Genomic DNA, 20,320 nt, shown 5'->3' on the forward strand with positions numbered 1-20,320 from the left:
TCAATTAATATCATATATCCGCAATTTGGAACTTGGACACATTTCGAACCTCAGATTCATTTCTTAATCTCATATCACATTTCAATTCACCATTCAACTTTTCATTTCATTTCAATAGCTCGATTGATCAACTCATTCAGTTTATCATTTCATTATTTACCCTATTAACAAAACTCGGACTTTAGCGGATACACGGATCCAACCAAACACTCCAGTATGGCACCCAATGCTTCATCGGATAGTTTGAATCAATAGTTGACACCCAGTGTCTCATCGGTAAAGCCGAAGAAAGTTGGTACCCAGTACCTCATTGAATCTATCTGAAGAAACATAGTGACACCTAGTGTCTCATCGACTCGAGGTCGAAGTATCCTGAACTCTTCCAATCCTATGGCATGCCAACTATATCCGACTCAGCCCGACTAATTAATAGGGTATTCAAATCATTTTTCTATTTCAATTTCACTTTCGATCAAATCACAATTCAATTCAGATTCACTTCCCACTTTCTAATCAATATACAATTCAATATCAATACATATTTCAGATATTCACACATAATCATAATTTAATTCACTTTTATTCAATTCATATTTTTAATTCATTTTCCAATCAAATTCAAATCACTAATTATTTTTCAATCAATATATATTTCAAATACTCACGTATTTTCTTCATTCAATTCAATTTGATTCAATTCAAATCACTATTATCATTTCAATTGCTTACCTAATTTTACTTACCATGCTTTTTAATTAAAATATAACAATTAATAATAAATAGATTTGAATTATAGTAATACAAACCGTGATTTTCTCGAGTTTACTCCTCGATAATCTTCTCTTTTCCCTTCCGTGCCGATGCTTCTGGTTCTTTGCTAGCTACGAAAATAATAATAATTTACACTATTAATTACAGCGCTAGTTATGATAAATAATTAAATTTCTATTAAATTTCTTCCTTATTCTCAATTTGATCCTAACTAAGTTCACTTACTTTCCTAATTCAATTCATACTCTGTTTCTATTCAAATTTCATCCGAACTCAAATTTAACTATTAAAATTTCAGCATATTTTCCTAATTTCGAATTTATTTCAATTTAATCCCTAAAACTCAAAACTTATAGCTTAGTTTACAATTCAATCCTTTATTCAATTCCAATCAAAATTTCTATCAAATAAACCCTCAATTCCATCATTTATTCAACATAAACCCTACTAAAAAATCTATTAACTTTCAAAATTTAAATCCAAGAGTATTTCACTCTTGGATTCCAAAAACATCAAATTTATAAGAAAAATGACTTGATTAAACTTACCAATTAAAGTTTCAAACTTCAAATCCCTAGTTTTCTCTTTTATTTTTCTTTCCCTTTTTCTTTCGCTTTTTCTCCCCTGCTTCTCGTCTCAATTCTGTTTCAATTCTTTGTTTTTGTTTCTTTTTATATTTTATTCATTTTATTAACATAATACAATGATTATAATAAATATCTTTTTTAATAACAATATTTATTTTACATCTGGTCACACCTATATTTTTACATTTGTACCAATAATTTTATTACAATTGTCATTATTTAATTTGTTTATCAAATAAAAATCTCATAATTTAATTATTTAATTTAATAAATATTTTAACTTAATAATAATAATAATTAGTAAATATCTATTTTAATATCATTTACATTTATTACAATTGTACACATAAATATTATTGCATTTGTACCTTATCATCATCATACACTTGTCATGTCTTTAATTTATTTATTATATAAAAATATCATAATATAATTAATTCAATTAATAATTATAAAATATCTTCATACTTAAATTATAAGTAATTTAGGTGTTTAGTTTACAAATGTACAAATATAATTTTTACACATGTATATTTTATTACCATACAATTGTCTACTATTTACTTTATTTAATAATAATAATAATAATATAAAACCATAATAATGGTTAATAATTATAATAATTATATGTATAATATTTATGTATAACTTAAATAAAATCTTAGATTTTAATGCATATATGCCGCCTCATTTCATATAAATGGCTTAATTTCTATTTTAGCCCTTTTTACTTTCTTTTAATCTATAATTAGGCTTTCATTCTTTATTCAATTTGATCTTTTTTCCTAATTACTTTAAATTAGGCTAAATTTACCTAATTAATATCTAATTAAGCACTAACTAAACTCATAATTTAATTACTTCTAATCATTATTTATGACTCAAATTACTAAGACGGAAAGTCCGATATCATACTTTTCCGATGCCCGTGAATTTTGAGTCATTACAGGGAGAATCGTACGGTTTTATGAAACCATGCGTATATAGCTCAAATCCGTAGTCAATCCTATTTCCGATAGGAGCAGTTGACAATTGAATCCAACTTTTTCCATTATTTTAGTATCCGTAATAGTGCGAAAGGAAAGCCTAACTCCAAGTTGTTCAATAATAGTGGCGTTGTTGAGTTTCTCAATCCTTTAACTTAGGATTAGTTAATAAATAGTTTTAAACTAAACTTTCTTGTTGACATAAAACTCTTAAATAACTTAAAACTATTTAATAATTATTAAAAACTCGGAATAACTTAATAATTATTAAAAATTCAGAATAATAAAATAATGAAAGCTGATAAAACCCAAATCTAATATGATTTAAAATAAACTCCCGAAATCAAAATCAAGTGATTCAAAATGTGTTTCAAGAAGACATCTCAATCCAGATATGTCAGGATCTCATCCAAAAAATTGAGTAAGTCTACTGGTTAAAAATTGACAACTTCGGTAAATGAAATTTAATAAAAGCATCCCCTTTCTTATGTCAGTGCTATGGGCTTTTATAGCCTTAACTGCATTTATGAGCTACGTATTAACAATTGAACATCCTTTTAATCATTCTGAATGGAATAAAGTAGTTGAAATCAAAGATGACAATTAGCGAGTGAGGTCAACACAAGCACTAAGTTGACAAGTATTTTCAAGGTGATGTCTTTAATGATTAAGTGAAACCCTCATAAATGTTATTCCAAGGAGTGTTTTCAAGTAGTAAGAACAAGTTCCAATAAAAAATTATTATTTCGTAATTAATTGATTAATTATAATCAAAATACAATTGAAAGTCAACCCAATAATTTCAAAAAAAAAAAAGACTTTTATTGGCATTAGGGAAAAAATTGAAGCAATACTAATCTTCCTCCAAACCCCTAAAGAAGAAAACTAAAAACGTTTTGATCTATCGATTTGGCCATATGAATCTAAATATATTCCAAATTCCACAAGGAGCAAAAAGTTATGTAGTAAAATGATTATGTGATCTCAAATTCTCAACTGGATTTATTTGCTGCATAGATTTACAACACAGAGATAGGAGAGAAGAAAAATACAAAATTGCTGCAATTTCTCTCACTGGATATATGGAGAAAATACATAAAAAATCATTTAGCTCATATACCAATAAAAATAAAATATAAAAAAAGATCATCAATGGATGAGATAGGTAATCGCCAGAGCAAGTAAAAGGAGAATGTAAGCAATTCCTTGATCAATGGCAGAACCATCGTTGGACGGAAGTGGTGCAGGCGATGAACCCATGCTTTGACCGTAACTGAGCTGCGAAAGTGCCAAGAACAAGAACCCTATGGCTGAAACTACATGCAACTTCCTCATCTTCGAATCAAAATACTACGATTAATCAACGAGAAATTCTGTTTTTTTTTTTCACCGGAAAAATAAAAAAGAGCAGTCGAAGAGAAGAAGGATGTTTGTGAATGTGAATTTGCGAGAGGAATTTAATGGTATTTATATTGGGAGAGCGTTTATTGTGGGTTAGGTTTAGGTCTGCAATTTCCGGGAAAAGAAAATTGAAAGGTCTAGAAACTGATGCACGCGTCGTCGTAGATGCGAGAATTTTTTACTCAGTTGGCGGCTTACGTAAAACCATAAAAGATTGACCTACTAGGATTCTAAGGTAACTTCCCAGATTTATATACTAGTTTTTTTATTTTGATTTGATTTTCTCGTATATATTCATCGAGATAATTTTTTTTATTTAATTTTATCTTCTGTACTTATATTCTTCCATGATTTGAAATTTAGATTAGTGGGGTTGAATTCAAGGATTAAGTTTAATTATTTTCAAGTATTTGGATTAAATTTAAATTTTGAAATATTATTATTTACTTGAATACCAAAATGGATAATATAAGATTTAGTCCCTGAACTTAATAATTAACTAGATTTATTTTGGTACTTGTACTTTTTTTTGTCCACTTTGGCACTTAGACTTGATAAAAGGGTCCATTTTGGCCCCTAAACTTAAAAAATATAAAAATTTGATGATGTAGCTATATGAGATTATGTCACATGATCACTTAAAAATTACAAATTTTATATAAATTTAATTTTTAGGTGACGATTTGGTACAATTACATTCAGTGTTTTAATAACCAAATATATGGTTGAATAGGTCAGTCCACTAGTTCTTCATTTAACCAATTTGATTGGTTCGACATCGGATCAACAATAATTAAAGAAGCAATTTAAATTCATAAAAATCTAAAAAAAATTATTAAATCGGCTCAACTTGTTCAACTGTTGATTTTTTAATCGACTTTCAATTTTTATCAATGTTAAGCAGTTTTTGAGTCAATCAGTTCAATTCATTTGTTTGTGCTGTTATTAAATCGATTAATTATCGGTTTGTCTGATTCAGTAACATTGTTCTCATCATCAAATCTTGACAAAATTCAAGTTCAGGACCAAAGTGAAAAAAATACAAGTATAAAAAATATATTATCCTGAAAAAGAAAGAGTGAAGGGATTATGTTTCAAAAATCAGAAGAATACAGAGAGTGAAGGCAGAAATAGACCCATTTTTATTTATAGTTATGACTTATGATATTTAAATAAAGAAAAAAAGCATGTTTGAAGTGTGAGGTCTCAGCGGTCGTGATTGGCTACCCTTGTGTTCTTTTAATAGTCGTTAGTTTAGAATAGTAGTATTTTTCTGGTAAAATGTCTCTTCCACTTGGACCATGACAAACCATCACTTCTATATATTTAGGAGTTTTATGACTTTTATTTTGGTTTTCTGTCTTCTAGTTAAATTTGAATTTTACGTTCTAATTTCAATTTTTGAAGGAAAATAAAATATTTATATATACATGTTTTTAATTAAAAAAAAAGGAGCTAATATGCATGATTTTAAATTTATAATAATCTCAAAGTTCTACTTTTCTTATAATTACAATTCATATAGAGGGCCAAAGTTGTCATATTGTTCGTAAGGGCATCCCAAACATTTCAAATTAAAAAGGTCAAATAAGTAGTTTTGCTTTGCTGTTATAAGTTTTGTAGGTACAAGAGATCTTAAGCAATTTTATTATTTTTCCTCGATTATCAATAAATTTCCGTGAAGATTTTAGACTCTAACTCCACAAGTAGAGTTAGAGGGTTGGCACTATTGGCAGGGCAGATCTAAGCCCCTAAAATGAAAAATTTTTACGCTCTTTATAATATATAAAATTTCGTAAATGAAAAATTTTAAATTAGTAATGATAAAAGCACACTTTGACCCTTAAAAAATATAAAAAATTGATTTAATCTTCTAAAAATTATAAAGATATAAGCTATTTAAATAACAAAAATGTATTTTTACTATCATAAAAATATATAATTTAATTCTAACTCCTCCAAAAAAATTTATGACTTTACTCGTCCCACCTAAATCGTATTTCTAGATCCGACACTAACTAGTAACTACTAATGTATCAATTACTCACCTATATTAAAATCAACATGTATGTATATATATAATAAAATAAAAATATTAAATAAATAGGATATACGTATTTCTGTTTTATCACTCAATTATAAAAAAAATTAATTTAATCACTAAAATTTAAGAAATGGTTAATTTCTGTCATTATTATATTATTATTTATTATTTATTTGTTTCTTTCATTTTTGCTTTAAAGTGGAAGAACAAGCTTTGAGAATGGCATAATGGATCAATCAAGTTTAGGAAGAACTATTCTCCCAAAGGACCCAACATCACTGTTCTTCAACTCTTTCTTTAGCAGCACCCTCAGACTCTGCGTTATTTATTCCAAGTTATAAACAATTTCAGTCATTAGTGAAGATAATGAAATTTAAAACTCAAAAGATCAACAAGTTTTAAAAAATCCACCTTCTTATCTGGAATGGAAAACTTGTATGGATCCTTTTTGGTACCCTTGTTTTTATTTGTATCAATGCCAGCACCAGAGTTTTTCAGTCTCCTGGCATCCACCTGTGTTGAAGCCCCTGAATTAGCATTTCACTGCAGGCTTCTTTGTCATGCCAACTTTCTCTTAATCCTTGCAAGCTCTGTTCTATAAGGACCCATGGTTCTTCTCTCTTGTTCCTTCCATGCCCTAAATTCAAACACCTTTTGCTTCGTAAAGAAAGGGTACATAGGAGCCTGCTCTATGGGATGATTGTATGGGAATTGTGGGCTCTGATAAGGTAGCAAAAAGCCGTGATGGATGTTGAAACTGAGAGTTCATTGGTTCAAACATGGAGAAGTCTGAATTTTGAGACGGCCAACCCATGTTTGAGGTTGAATTGGTGGTTGTGGTGGTGGAGAAAAAGGGAATGTAAGAAAGAATTCTCATTAGGACAAAGGTGCAATGTGATGATGAGTCTAAGGGATTGCAGTGCTATATTGTGGGGTCAATTGACAGAATTTAATGCCATGTCACTATATCGGCACAGTGATTAAAAGAAAAAAATTCTTCAACTTTAATGATACGCTAAACATTTAATGACTAATTAGATATTAGTAAGTACTAAGTAGCTAGTGCGAGAAAAGATTATATAAAATTGAGTTATTATGTTATTTTAATTTTTTTATCTTAAATTTTAACATATCATGTTCAATTTGATGACACGTTATCTTATATCTATTTCTAATTATTTAATGATATTTTAGTAAATTTTTTCATGTTATTAAACTTCGAACTTGAATCTTTAATCCTAAATTCGAACTCAAAACTTGGAATCCTGAACCCCGAACTTGAACTCAAAACTCGAACCCTAAACTTGGCCTTTTGGTTCAAGGTTCAATTTAAAGTTTAGGATTCAGAGTTCGGATTCAAGATTCAGGGTTCGAGTTTAGATTCAAGATTTAAGTTAAAAAAATACTAAAATTATGTATGAATAACATGAAATAAATTACTGAAATGTTATTAAATAATTAAAAAGGAATACAGGATAACATGGCGTTACTGTTTCATATAAACTTTTTCTTTTTGAAAATAAAAATATTAAAATTTATGATGAAACTATTGAAATATAATTGTATCCCACATTCATAAAATTCTTTGTTGCAAGGATAAGAATATATTTTTTTACCGATTCTTGATGTGAAAAGTGCATCATCCTACAGTCATTTTTGCTTCAGATTTGACAGATTTAAACAAAAATGATGGATCAGACATTGAGAATTTGAGATCCAGCCAATGGGTCACATGGAGCTAATATAGAGCTTCCTATCTGGATTCAATGCAACAAGGTTCTGTGTAGAAATAAAAAGCCAAATCCTCTACATGTAGGATTGACAGCTAAATCTTCTAGTTGTGGCAAAAGCACATTAAAGATCAAATTGGCTAATTATATGCATGTAATATAAGATCAAATTGGCATCCATGAAATCCATATTCTAGCCAAGACAAGCATTTTCTCGGGAAAATTAAGAATTTCCCGTGAATCCCAGCTTGTAAACCGGACAGCTAAGCCAACAGCTTTGTTCACTTCCATTGATACATTGATGATGTTCCGTGTATTTGTATCCAAATCAGAGGTGGCTGCCCTTTTTAAAATCAAAATTAGGAAATAAAAAATTTCCAGCTGTAGCCTGAAAACACTAGATAATGAACACCAACTTACCAGTCAACTGCCAAAACTACCGGTCTCACTTAAAAAACAACTGCTATTCCCACTCTATGTTTCCATTCTTACTTGTAGTTCTGGGTATAATCTTTGTTGGTCACTTACCTGGAAGCAATAAAAACGTTCCTGGAGTTGGCCATTTTCCCTCTTGTAATCTTATCTTCTAATTATCAGTTTTTGACCCTTTCCATTTCGCTTTTCAACACAATTTTAAATCCCAAAGTTTCTCTCTACCTTTAAAACTCTATAATTTTCTCTTTGTTTTCTGGGAATCCTTGATCAAATCGTTAATGGCAAGAACAAGCAACAAGAACGTACAAGCCAAGCTGGTAGGTATGTCTTTCCCTTTGTTTTTTGGTTTAAAAAAGGAATTATTTTCATGAAGAATATGATCTTGACGCCTGAACCAAAATTATGGTCATGAAAATGTGTTGATGAAGCATATTCTTTTTCTTTCAGGTACTGCTTGGGGACGTGGGAACTGGGAAAACAAGCTTGGTTTTGAGATTTGTCAAAGGCCAATTTTCTGATTTTCAGGTTTTTATCTTATTTTTTTTTAACATATGATCAAGGTATATATATGTATTTATATATACATCTAATGCAAGTGTAAATGTAATATAGGAATCCACAATTGGAGCTGCCTTCTTCACTCAGGTTCTGTCTCTAAACGAAGCCACGGTTAAGTTTGATATATGGGACACAGCAGGACAGGAGAGATACCATAGCTTGGCTCCTATGTACTATCGAGGTGCCGCAGCTGCCATCGTGGTCTACGATATCACAAACTTGGTAACTTCCTCTCGAGCGTTTTATCCCATTTTATCTTTAACATGTTTATGCAGTTATGATTAAGCTTCGATCTCTTTATAACTGATGTCCCTATAAGTTTATTAGCTGATGTCTCTTTGTAACTGTATCTGGTCTAGATGCCATACCTGCATATCTAGTTATAAGAAATGTACCATAGCTTATCCGGTAGCTGAGTCGAAGTTCCTATCTTTGATATTAGTGTCTCCATGCGTTCATGCTCTGTAAGTGATTGTCCATATGATCAAATGATGGTGTTGGTATTTCAGGAATCCTTTGAGCGTGCCAAAAAATGGGTTCAAGAACTGCAAAGACGAGGTAATTGACTTATAGTATCTTAAAATTTACTTAGTTCAAGCATGTTTCATATTCCAACATGTTGTTTGATTCGTATTACAATGGTTCAGGAAATCCGAATCTGATAATGTTCTTGGTAGCAAACAAGGTCGACCTGGAAGAAAAGAGAGCGGTGGGAAATGAGGTATCTGCAATCTGATATCCGCTTCAATCATCTATTTTACCTTTTCCAACTCGAAATATTGCGATTAAATGCCGCTCTACTCATAATTGCATACTGCATCACCACTGACAAGTAATCCCTGTATGTGTTTAAGTGAGTTTTAATGTTTTTGTTCAGGAAGGTGAAGTATATGCCAAAGAAAATGGTTTGACTTTCATGGAAACATCTGCAAAGACGGCACAGAATGTCAGCGAACTCTTCTACGAAATAGGTAAATACTGTGTTTCATAAGCCGTTTGCTTCCTATATGATGTAAATTGGCAAGCATCTTCTGAACTTGTTTCTTATGCTCACATACTTTCTTGCAGCAAAGAGGTTGGCAAAAGCTGCTCCTTCTCGGACAGGTGGAATGAAATTGCATAGCCGACGGCAAGAAAGCGGAAGAAGGCTATTCTGTTGCTCCTCGTGATACAAGGGTTAGCTTTGCATCTGAATAAATCTGGGAACATGTTTTCATCACTATCTGTCAGTCAACTAAAGACATGAAGGTCTTATTACCATGATTGAGGTTCCATGTCGGGGGTTTCTAGGGGCTTTAGTTTCCCCTGGAGCGATGGAATCACTGCTGTCATACTAACTAGATATAATGCATTTCCCCTTAATTTACAAGCAATACATTTTAGGCCTCTCTTTTTAATTAACAGCTAAAGAAATTGTTGCAGGTCATCGAAACTGAAGATTATGCTGGTTCCTGGCTGAATTTGCTTCAATGAATATTGGCTGTGCCTATATGCACGTACACTGCTGAAACACAGGAAAAGCTTTATATGAATTTCAAATGCGCTCATTTTGTGTAAGAGATGATCATGGATCTCTAAATGAATAAAGGTTCAAAGCAAAAAAATGACTTTGATTACTGAATTAATAGTGTGTTTATTATGTCCAATTAGTTTTTCTCTGTATAGTAAGACGACTCGGTAACCAGTGCCGCGGTTCCAGATCCTCTGTTATAATTTATAAGCTTTTCAGCATGGTTTGATTTTCTAGTATCAATTGCATTATTTTCGAAGTTTCAAGTCACCGTATACAAAAGACGTGGGATTCGTGACTCTCCGATAAGGATCTAGACAACTAGTGTCTCAGAGCCGACTTTGGTATTAAAAGTCACCATCTCTACCAACTTACAAGATATTATCCACTTTTGTTGATTAAAGCTCATGGTTTTATTTACAAAGTGTCTCAAAGGTTCAAAACTGGCTAATCAGACGGTCCAGTGCTGGGTTGCTTTCTTTTTTATTTCTTTTTTCAATTACAAGGTTGTTGTTTTTCCCATGTAGCAAGGCAACAAGGGTACCAACTTGATAGCCTCAATTTAGTATTATTTCTCAGGAATATAATCAATAAAATTTTAAATATATAATAGTATATATTTAAAATAAATTTCAATAGGAAAGTAATTACATACCCAATATAGATATTATTTAGAATATTTTATAAGAGTTAAAATTGTCTTTTGTTCCTAAAATGCTTATGCTAAAAAAAATTGCTTTTGCTTTGAAGTTCAAAAGCACATATCACTCCAAAAATTGTCAGTTTAATATTTTTTATGGTTCCAAAAACACTTTTGACCGAAATGCAAGAGTTCTCACTACAGTTTTGACCAAAAACCAGTTGTTCTTGTTGCTTCTGCGGTGAAACGTCCCAAATACAATGAAGAATGGGTCGACTTTCAGAAGCTGAAGCTTCTTTACCCTATAGAACTCATGGAAACCAACAAGACATGTCATTAAAATGATGTGGACAAAAGCAAAGCCTCGCTGGTGGTTTTGGCCTTTCTATGCCGTAAGAATCACTATTCAAGGCCCTCTAGAACAGAAATATTTTTACTGTTTTTCAAGAAAAATTAAAATTCTAACTTCTTTTTGCAATGTCACATGCATTACTGGAATGCCAAAAAAGAAAAAGAAACAAAACCATTAAACTTTGTTTTCTGCTGTCAACAGCTATTTTAAAAACGCCACAACACGGTCAATAAGCAAATGAATCCAAGAAAGCATTTCTTCAAAAAAAAAAAAACAATGAGAAAGTAAGAAATTTAGTTAGCAATGGCTCTTAGAATTTTGAAAACGTTAGAGAAAATGGTTTTGGTTATGCCCCGGCTAATTTTAAACTTTGACAGAAACCCTAATCACCATGAAGGAGAAGAGCATGGAGAACCCGATGAAAATGATGAAAGACCATTATTACTATTAGAACCACTGCCCAAAGTGACTAAAGACCTAGCATCTCTAAGAGAAACAGGACAAACCTGAGCTGGGAGCTTCTTCATTGGACACAAAGGAGATGTCATCGAAAGCTCAGCCTTAGAACCGTTGTTTTCTAAATGTGAAGGCGATGTATCCGACCTCTCAAACGTAGTATCTGGCATGCTGCAGCCAACATCATTGTTGTAAATAGGATTCGATATGTAAACGAAATTATCCACACCATGACCAGGAGTAGTACCGTTAGCTTTTTCTTTACAATTAGTAGTAGTTCCGGTGCCAACTCGTGTTGAGATTTCTTGAACAGGGTTAGGGGAAGACGCAAAGGAAGTTGATGGAGTTACAAGAGATAAGAAGCCAATTTGATGAGTGGGCTTGTGTTTGGTTCTTGGGTAAGGATTTTAAAAACTTGAGGATGTAAAGGGAGAACTGCATGGAAAAGGAAGCTCCTTGGTGCATGAATAACTCCTTGTGCATAGAAGCTACTAAGGGGACTGGTTGATTGAATTTGGTTATCAAGAGGAGGAAAGGAAGAAGCAGTATTTGTAGGGGTGGTGGCAGCAGTTGCAGTGTTGGTAATGATAGGGCTGGCAGCAGAGTGTATATACGCTGACAGAGCAATAGAGCTTAGCTAGCAGTACTATGATTAAAGCTAATACAATGGCCAGGCTAACCACCATTATCAGTGTTGCACCCATGATTACCTAGGATGCCCCCTTCATTGTTTTACTTAGCCTTTTCTTTTAACTTCTTAGGAGAGGATCGACAAAGAGGGAAAGTAATTACAGGGTAAGACAATAGAAAGCTTGCTTTCTTCCTTTTTGGCGGGAAACAGTTGGTGGGGAATCTCGTGAGACTTAGGACATGGGGAATGCGTAAGCAACTCTTCGTGAGACTTTAGTAACCGCAGCCGTAATTTGATACATAGAGCAAGGTACAACCAAAAAAAGTATCGTGGTCAATACGCCCAATTCAGAATTTTTCCTGCTCAGTTCTCAGTCATTTGTTGTGAATGACAACATTCAATCTCAATCTTAAAGCATAACTGCAGATTAGCATGAGTAAATCCATTTGACATCAACTCTGGCAGGCATGGGATTTGTGGAAACAAAATGATTTTCTCGAGCTCAAGGATGAATCACTGGAATCATGCCCCCAAAACGAGCCGCTGAGTATTATTCAGGTCATTTTTCTGGGCGTGCAAACAAGTGCAACTGACAGACCTACCATAAGTTATGTCTTCACTTACAACTAATCTTACATTTCTATAAATTATGTCTTCACACTGTACAGAAAAATCATATCATGTGGTATTTCTTCAATGTGCCTTTTGAGAGATGATGAAGTTGAATGCTGCTAAGTTTATCCATGTAGTTTTTATCAATTCCAAATATAGAAATGGCATTTTAATTGTATAACTCTATATGAAGCCTCAGAAGTCTTATCAAATGCTTAATGAAAAAAATCATTCCAGCTTTTTGCGTAACTGAAATCCTATGATTCACATTATAGATGCATGAGAAGCAGTTTTAGAGTCAGAACCCGAATCAACACCATTCCTTGTATATCTCATTGAATTTCATCCATGAACTCTTAACCCTTTCGTTGTATTATTGCACTCAAAATCTCAAACTTAGAATTTGACAACATTGAATTTCATGTTATCAATAAATTCTAGTCCCGCAAACAAATGAACAAGAACATAACAACTAAGAACAAGGTATTTGAAAGCAACTAGTATAATCATATAAGAAAGACTTACGGATTACAACACTCTAAAACAGGAACTTTGACCTAAGTTTCCCTATATTAACCTAACAAGACAATAAAATCCCAAGAAGATGCCTGCACAATCCCCTCAACTCGAATATGGTTATACCACTCAACTCCATGTTCTAAAATGGATGACTGTGACATCTTATCTACTCCATCTATTATAAGGACATAAGCAAAGTGGTAACCACCATTGAATATTAAAAACAGCAAAATTGAAGTAGCAGCAAAAATACTAACTATTGTTTCTCAGGGTTGTCAGGTTCTTCTTCCTTTTCAGGATCTTCCTCCTCTTCCTCTTTCTTTTCTTCCTCTTCTTCATCTTCTTCAGGGGGATCATATGGCATTGGTGGTGGTAATGGTGTTTTCATAGGGCTGAATTGAGGGAATATGTCAGGTCTGCGTCCAGGTTTAGGCCTCTCCCACTCCTGCCATGTGAACCAAGGTGCTCATGTTTAATCACACTGTCTTGAAGAAACAAAATTCCAAACAAAAAAAACCAAGATTGAATTATCTAAACAGTACCCATCAACCAAACAAAACTACCCCAATCGAATATTACTGCATAAAATTAAACCCATCTCATAAAAATCCTGCTGAGGCTTATTCTTCTTTCACAAAGCTAAAAACAAATATCATATCACTAATTTGGAATTTCCCTGTCCTGTTAACAAGGCAATTAAAACTACTTATAGCTGAATAAACAGAGCATGAACTTACAATGGGAAAATCGAGGGGATTGCGACGAGTCAATTTTTCTTCCTCGGGAGCCATACAAACCACCTGCAGCCTCTTTCTCATTGTCAGTTTATGGGATTTAGAAATGGAGACAACGAGGGAGCATCTGCAACGGCGTATACTGGAAGTGGATGAACCCGGCGCTAGGGTTTTGGAAGGCGGCAATAACGATAGGCAAATAGATGATGCCATGGTTGGTTTCTTGGTAGGAAAAGTTTCCCCAGAAACAAACAAAAATAAAAGAAGTACCAAGTTAACCGCCTTATCTCCGAGTCGTGTTCGTCTCGGCTAGGACGGCCTGCACTCAGCCCCTAAATACCCAATGGCCACAATTTTAACATCTGTAGGCTCAGCATCTCTATCAACTTTTATGGGTCTATATTATCTAATGGGTGGTCCAATCTACTTGTTGATTTAGTGCCATTTTAGATTCACCTTTCGTCCCAAATGAAGCTTAAATTGGACTCAGAGTTGACCCCAAAAATTGGGCTCAGAATGTTAGACTAGTTTTAACCAAATTCAACTTTTAGTTTTTAGAGTGATAGGTATATATTATTTATTTATTAGTTTTAAATATTAATTAAAAGCATATGATAGTTTCATAACTTCCCATACAGAATTAAAATAATTCACTAAATGTATGAAAATGTCAACATTGGCTATTATGAATACATCCACTTATAGTTTTTTTTTCTTTCATATTCATTTTACTATCTCTTATAATTATTTTCTCCGATTATATCGTCTTCAAAGTTTGAACTTGTATCTTTCATTGAATATGTAATATGTTTTATCATTATACCTAACACTTATTAATACCACAAATCATGTTATCTACCATTTGCAATAGGACATGTTATGCCCATTAAATTCATATATGCCATAAGAAAAGGGTTTAAATCCCACCGAGTACAAATTTTGAATTTGTAGCAAGTGAATGTGGTCTCACTCCATGAACCTAATGAAGCTATGTGCGAAGGTGAAAAATAGGATTTAATAGTAAAACTGAGTATAGACACTTCAAACCTAATTTTAGACCCATTGAAGAGATTTATCGTCTTTTAACAAATAACAATTCAAGGACTTCTCCTAATAAGTCAAAACACCCTTAAAAAAGAGTTAAATTGATGTCTGGTGAATTTATAATGAAACAAAAACGAATTATTAAAACAAATTGCAGTTTAATCCCTAATACATACTTCAACTTTTAATTTTTCTTTTAAATGAAAAGTAGTTTAGGCAAGTTATGAAACTCTGGGTTATTTATAACAGATCTTATTTATCGAAGACATCCAGTGTCATTTATTTGTTAGGGTTTGATTGGTATAACTCTAAAAATAAAAATATATTTTAATAAAAACAAAATATTTTTTATAATAAAATAAAATCTATTTAATCTTTAGAAAATTCAATAACATTCATTTGTTTCATTCATCATTAACATGAGCTCGAAACCTTTTACATAATTAAACTCCAAATAATATATTCCATTAAGAAAAAAAAATTTAACCATACAATTGAACTCCACATAAAAACATGGCTGTAATGAAATTTCTTTAAAGTTTGAAAAAAAAAAAGAGAATAATTTTCTTTTATAGGTAAATGCCACCATATTATAATTCAATTAACCCGTTGGATTAGGGTTGTGTAAGATTACAAAGAAAAAAGAAATGACTAATAATAGCAGCAAACTTTAGTCATAGCCATGATGATTTGGTAATAACTAATATCCATAAACAGGAATGGAAATAATATATCTGTTTGAATAAAAAGAAAAAAAAACAACTACTAAATTTCTAACTTCTTTTTGCAATGTCAGATGCATTATTGGAATGCCAAAGAAGAAAAAGAAACAAAACCATTAAGCTTTGTTTTCTGCTGTCAACAGCTTTTTCAAGAACACCACAACACAGTCAACAAACAAATGAATCCAAGAGAACCTTTCTGCTAAATAAAAAAACCAATGAGAAAGTAGGAATTTTAGTTACCAATGGTTGTTAGAATTTTGAAAACATTTGAGAAAACGGTACAAAAAGCTTAAAATAAAGATTCCCTGGCTAGTTTTGAGCTTTGACAGAAACCCTAATCACCATGAAGGAGAAGTGCATGGAGAACTTGATGAAGATGATGAAAGACCATTATTACACTATTAGAATCACTGCCCGAAGTGACTAAAGACCTAGCATCTCTAAGAGAAACAGGACAAGCCTGAGCTGGGAGATTCTTCATTGGACTCGAAGATGTCATCCAAGGCTCAGCCTTCTCATCATCCCCTGAAGAACCGTTGTTTCCTAGACCTCTCAAACGGAGTATCTGGCATGCTGCAGCCAACATCATTGCTGTAAATAGGATTCGATATGTAAGCAAAATTATCCACACCATGACCAGGAATAGTACCGTTAGCTTTTCTTTACAATTAGTAGTAGTTCCAGTGCCAATTCGTGTTGAGATTTCTTGAACAGGGTTAGGGGAAGTCGCCAAGGACGTTGATGGAGATACCAGAGATAAGATACCAAATTGATGAGGGGGCTTGTGTTTGGTTCTTGGGCAAAGATTTCAAAAACTTGAGGATGTTAAGGGAGAACAGCAGGGAAAAGGAAGTTCCTTGGTGCATGAATAACTCCTTGTGCATAGAAGCTACTAAGGGGACTGGTTGATTGAGTTTGGTTATCAAGAGGAGGAAAGGAAGAAGCAGTATTTGTAGGGGTGGGGGCACCAGTTGCAGTGTTGGTAATGATAGGGCTGGCAGCAGAGTGTATACGCTGACACCGCCAGCGGAGTAAGACAAAAGCAATAGAGCTTAGCTAGCAGTACTACGATTAAAGCTAATACAATGGCCAGGCTAACCACCATTATCAATGTCGCACCCATTTTACTTTCTCTTAGCTCTTTTCCTTTAACTTCTTTGGAGAGGACCGACAGAGTGGGAAAGCTTCCTTTTTTGGCGGCAACAGTAGGTGGCAAATCTCGTGAGAATGCGTAAGCAACTCTTCGGTTCTTCAATGGTTGGGTGCTTTCTGTGTTGTCTTTTCTCTCTGGAATTCAAGTTCATAGGGGTCATTTAGTAACCGCAGCTATAGCTTGATACATAGAGCAAGGTACAACCCACAAAAGTATCATGGCCAATACGCCCAATTCAGAATTTTTCCTGCTCAGTTCTCAGTCATTTGTTCTGAGTGACAACATCTCAATCTCAATCTTAAAGCATAACTGCAGATTTGCATGAGGACATCCATTTGACATCAACTCTGGCAGGCATGGGATTCGCAGAAACAAAGTGATTTTCTCGAGCTGAAGGATGAATCACTGGAATCATGCCCCCAAAAAGAGCTGTTGAGTATTATTATTCCAGTTGTTTTGCTGGGCGTGCAAACGAGTGCAACTGACAGACCTACCAGAAGTTATGTCTTCACTTACAACTGATTTTACATTTCTATAAGAACCAAAATTAATCTGCATGTGATGCTATTAAAAGTCATCTATATCCATAATGGTGCAGTCATGAATTATGCTTTTTTCCTCCCAAATTTCAAGATAATTATGTGCTTTGATATTCACACTGTACAGAAAAATCATATCATGTGGTATTTCTTCAATGTGCCTTTTGAGAGATGATGAAGTTGAATGCTGCTAAGTTTATCCTTGTTGTGTTTATCAATTCCAAATATAGAAATGGCATTTTAATTGTATAACTCTATATGAAGCCTCAGAAGTCTGATCAAATGCTTAATGAAAAAACCAGTCTAGCGATTTGCATAACTGGAATCCTATGATTCACATTATAGATGCATGAGACGCAGTTTTAAAGTCAGAATGCGAATAAACACCATTCCTTGTATATCTCATTGAATTTCATCCATGAACTCTTAACCCTTTCGTTGTATTATTGCACTTAAATTTTCAAACTTAGAATTTGACAACATTGAATTTCATGTTATCAATAAATTCTAGTCCCGCAAACAAATGAACAAGAACATAACAACTAAGAACAAGGTATTCGAAAGCAACTAGTATAATCATATAAGAAAGACTTACGGATTACAACACTCTAAAACAGGAACTTTGACCTAAGTTTCCCTATATTAACCTAACAAGACAATAAAATCCCAAGAAGATGCCTGCACAATCCCCTCAACTCGAATATGGTTATACCACTCAACTCCATGTTCTAAAATGGATGACTGTGACATCTTATCTACTCCATCTATTATAAGGACATAAGCAAAGTGGTAACCACCATTGAATATTAAAAACAGCAAAATTGAAGTAGCAGCAAAAATACTAACTATTGTTTCTCAGGGTTGTCAGGTTCTTCCTTTTCAGGATCTTCCTCCTCTTCCTCTTTCTTTCTTCCTCTTCTTCATCTTCTTCAGGGGATCATATGGCATTGGTGGTGGTAATGGTGTTTTCATAGGGCTGAATTGAGGGAATATGTCAGGTCTGCGTCCAGGTTTAGGCCTCTCCCACTCCTGCCATGTGAACCAAGGTGCTCATGATTAATCACACTGTCTTGAAGAAACAAAATTCCAAACAAAAAAAACCAAGATTGAATTATCTAAACGGTACCCATCAACCAAACAAAACTACCCCAACAGAATACTACTGCATAAAATTAAACCCATCTCGTAAAAATCTTGCTGAGGCTTTTTCTTCATTCACAAAGTTAAAAACAAATATCATATCACTAATTTGGAAATTCCCTGTCCTGTTAACAAGGCAATTTAAAGCTACTTATAGCTGAATAAACAGAGCATGAACTTACAATGGGAAAATCGAGGGGATTGCGACGAGTCAATTTTTCTTCCTCGGGAGCCATACAAACCACCTGCAGCCTATTTCTCGTCGTCAGTTGATGGGATTTAGAAATGGAGACGACGAGGGAGCATCTGCAACGGCGTATACTGGAAGTGGATGAACCCGGCTTTAGGGTTTTGGAAGGCGGCAATAAGGATAGGCAAATGGATGATGCCATGGTTGGTTTCTTGGTGGGAACAGTTTCCGCAGAAACAAACAAAAATTAAAGAAGTACCAAGTTAACTGCCTTATCTCCGAGTCGTATTCGTCTTGGCTAGGTCGGCCTGCACTCAGCCCCTAAATCCCCAATGGCCACAATTCTAACATCTGTAAGTTCAGCATCTCTTTCAGCGTTTATGGGTCTGTGACTCTGTTTTCTCATGGGTTGCCCAATCCACTTGTTGATTTATAATTCTTTCTTAAGGTCGTTTAGGATTTACTGCCATTTTAGATTCACCTTTCGTCCCAAATGAAGTTTAAATTGGACTCAGAATTGACCCAAATAAATGGGCTCAGAGTATTAGACTAGTTTTAACCAAATTCAACTTTTAGTTTTTAGAGTCAACATTTGTAATCAATTATTATTTTATAGGTTTTTTAACGATAATTAAAAATTCATCACATATTTAATTTATTTACTATTATTTTAAATATTAATTAATAAGATTGATAACTTCACTCACAAAATTAAAATAATTCACTATACTTCGTAATAAAAGGAAATGTATGGAAATGACATCATTGGATATCGTGAACATAACCACCAATTATGTTTTTTCTTACAACTCATGTTTGGAATTTGTGATTACTTGCTTCTGACAATGTCGTTTTTAAGGTTTAAATTTGCGTCTTTCATTGAAAATGTCATTTATCTCATTATTACACTCAACATTTATAGATACCACGAATCATGTAATTTACAATTGCAATAGGATATATTATGTTCATTAAACTCCTATATGCTAAAGGACATGGGTTTCAATTCCCACCAAATACAAATTCTGAATTTTAGTAGGTGAATGCACTCTCACTCCATGAACTTGATGAGGCTCTGCATGAAGGCGAAAAATAAAATCCAATAATAGAAGCCAAACATAGACACCTTGAGCTTGGTTTTATACTCATTGAGGAGTTAAATTGTCTCTTGACATATAACAATGCAAAGACCTTTCCTAATAAGTCAAAACTTTTTTTTTTGTTGATATGTTTATAATCAGGCCCGTTATTGACATTTTTGAGACCTTAGGCGAAATAATAAATTGAGCTAATTTTTAAAAATTATAAAATGTAATGCAATAAAAGCTGAAATTTTCTTAAGACTCTAAGAGATGAAGCATTTATGGTGAAAAATTAAAAATCTTAGATATTTAATTAATTAATTTGTCTATTTTTTTTTCACACATTAAAAGTTGAAAAAAAATGGTCCTTTCTAACTAGACCTGAACGATTACATTCTCAAATAACCTTTAGAATCACCTATGAATTTATGATGAAACAAAAACAAATTATTAAAATAAAATGAAGATTAATGTTAGAGAC

General features: G+C 33.0%; 2 protein-coding genes and 1 non-coding gene across 3 annotated transcripts; 1 reads left to right on the forward strand and 2 right to left on the reverse strand.

The window, feature by feature from the left end:
* Positions 1–7,712: 7,712 nt before the first annotated feature.
* On the forward strand, positions 7,713–10,258 carry LOC107907221 (ras-related protein RHN1). The gene is made up of 8 exons (XM_016834491.2): positions 7,713–8,271; positions 8,402–8,479; positions 8,567–8,734; positions 9,022–9,070; positions 9,160–9,233; positions 9,390–9,483; positions 9,581–9,688; positions 9,935–10,258. Exons 1-7 carry the CDS (start codon positions 8,233–8,235, stop codon positions 9,679–9,681), a joined length of 603 nt encoding a protein of 200 aa, XP_016689980.1. The 5' UTR covers positions 7,713–8,232; the 3' UTR covers positions 9,682–9,688; positions 9,935–10,258.
* Positions 10,259–13,064: 2,806 nt separating this feature from the next.
* On the reverse strand, positions 13,065–14,381 carry LOC107907222 (lysine-specific demethylase 2A). The gene is made up of 2 exons (XM_016834492.2): positions 13,970–14,381; positions 13,065–13,677 (listed from the first exon to the last, which is right to left on the reverse strand). Exons 1-2 carry the CDS (start codon positions 14,177–14,179, stop codon positions 13,489–13,491), a joined length of 399 nt encoding a protein of 132 aa, XP_016689981.2. The 5' UTR covers positions 14,180–14,381; the 3' UTR covers positions 13,065–13,488.
* A 3,467-nt stretch (positions 14,382–17,848) lies between these two features.
* On the reverse strand, positions 17,849–19,166 carry LOC107907220 (uncharacterized). Its single transcript, XR_005913570.1, has 2 exons — positions 18,750–19,166; positions 17,849–18,456 (listed from the first exon to the last, which is right to left on the reverse strand). It is a non-coding gene; the product is annotated as an uncharacterized protein (transcript).
* Between the last annotated feature and the right edge of the window lie 1,154 nt (positions 19,167–20,320).

The sequence above is a fragment of the Gossypium hirsutum genome, chromosome D05, assembly GCF_007990345.1.
Source record: "Gossypium hirsutum isolate 1008001.06 chromosome D05, Gossypium_hirsutum_v2.1, whole genome shotgun sequence".
Taxonomy (NCBI): domain Eukaryota; kingdom Viridiplantae; phylum Streptophyta; class Magnoliopsida; order Malvales; family Malvaceae; genus Gossypium; species Gossypium hirsutum.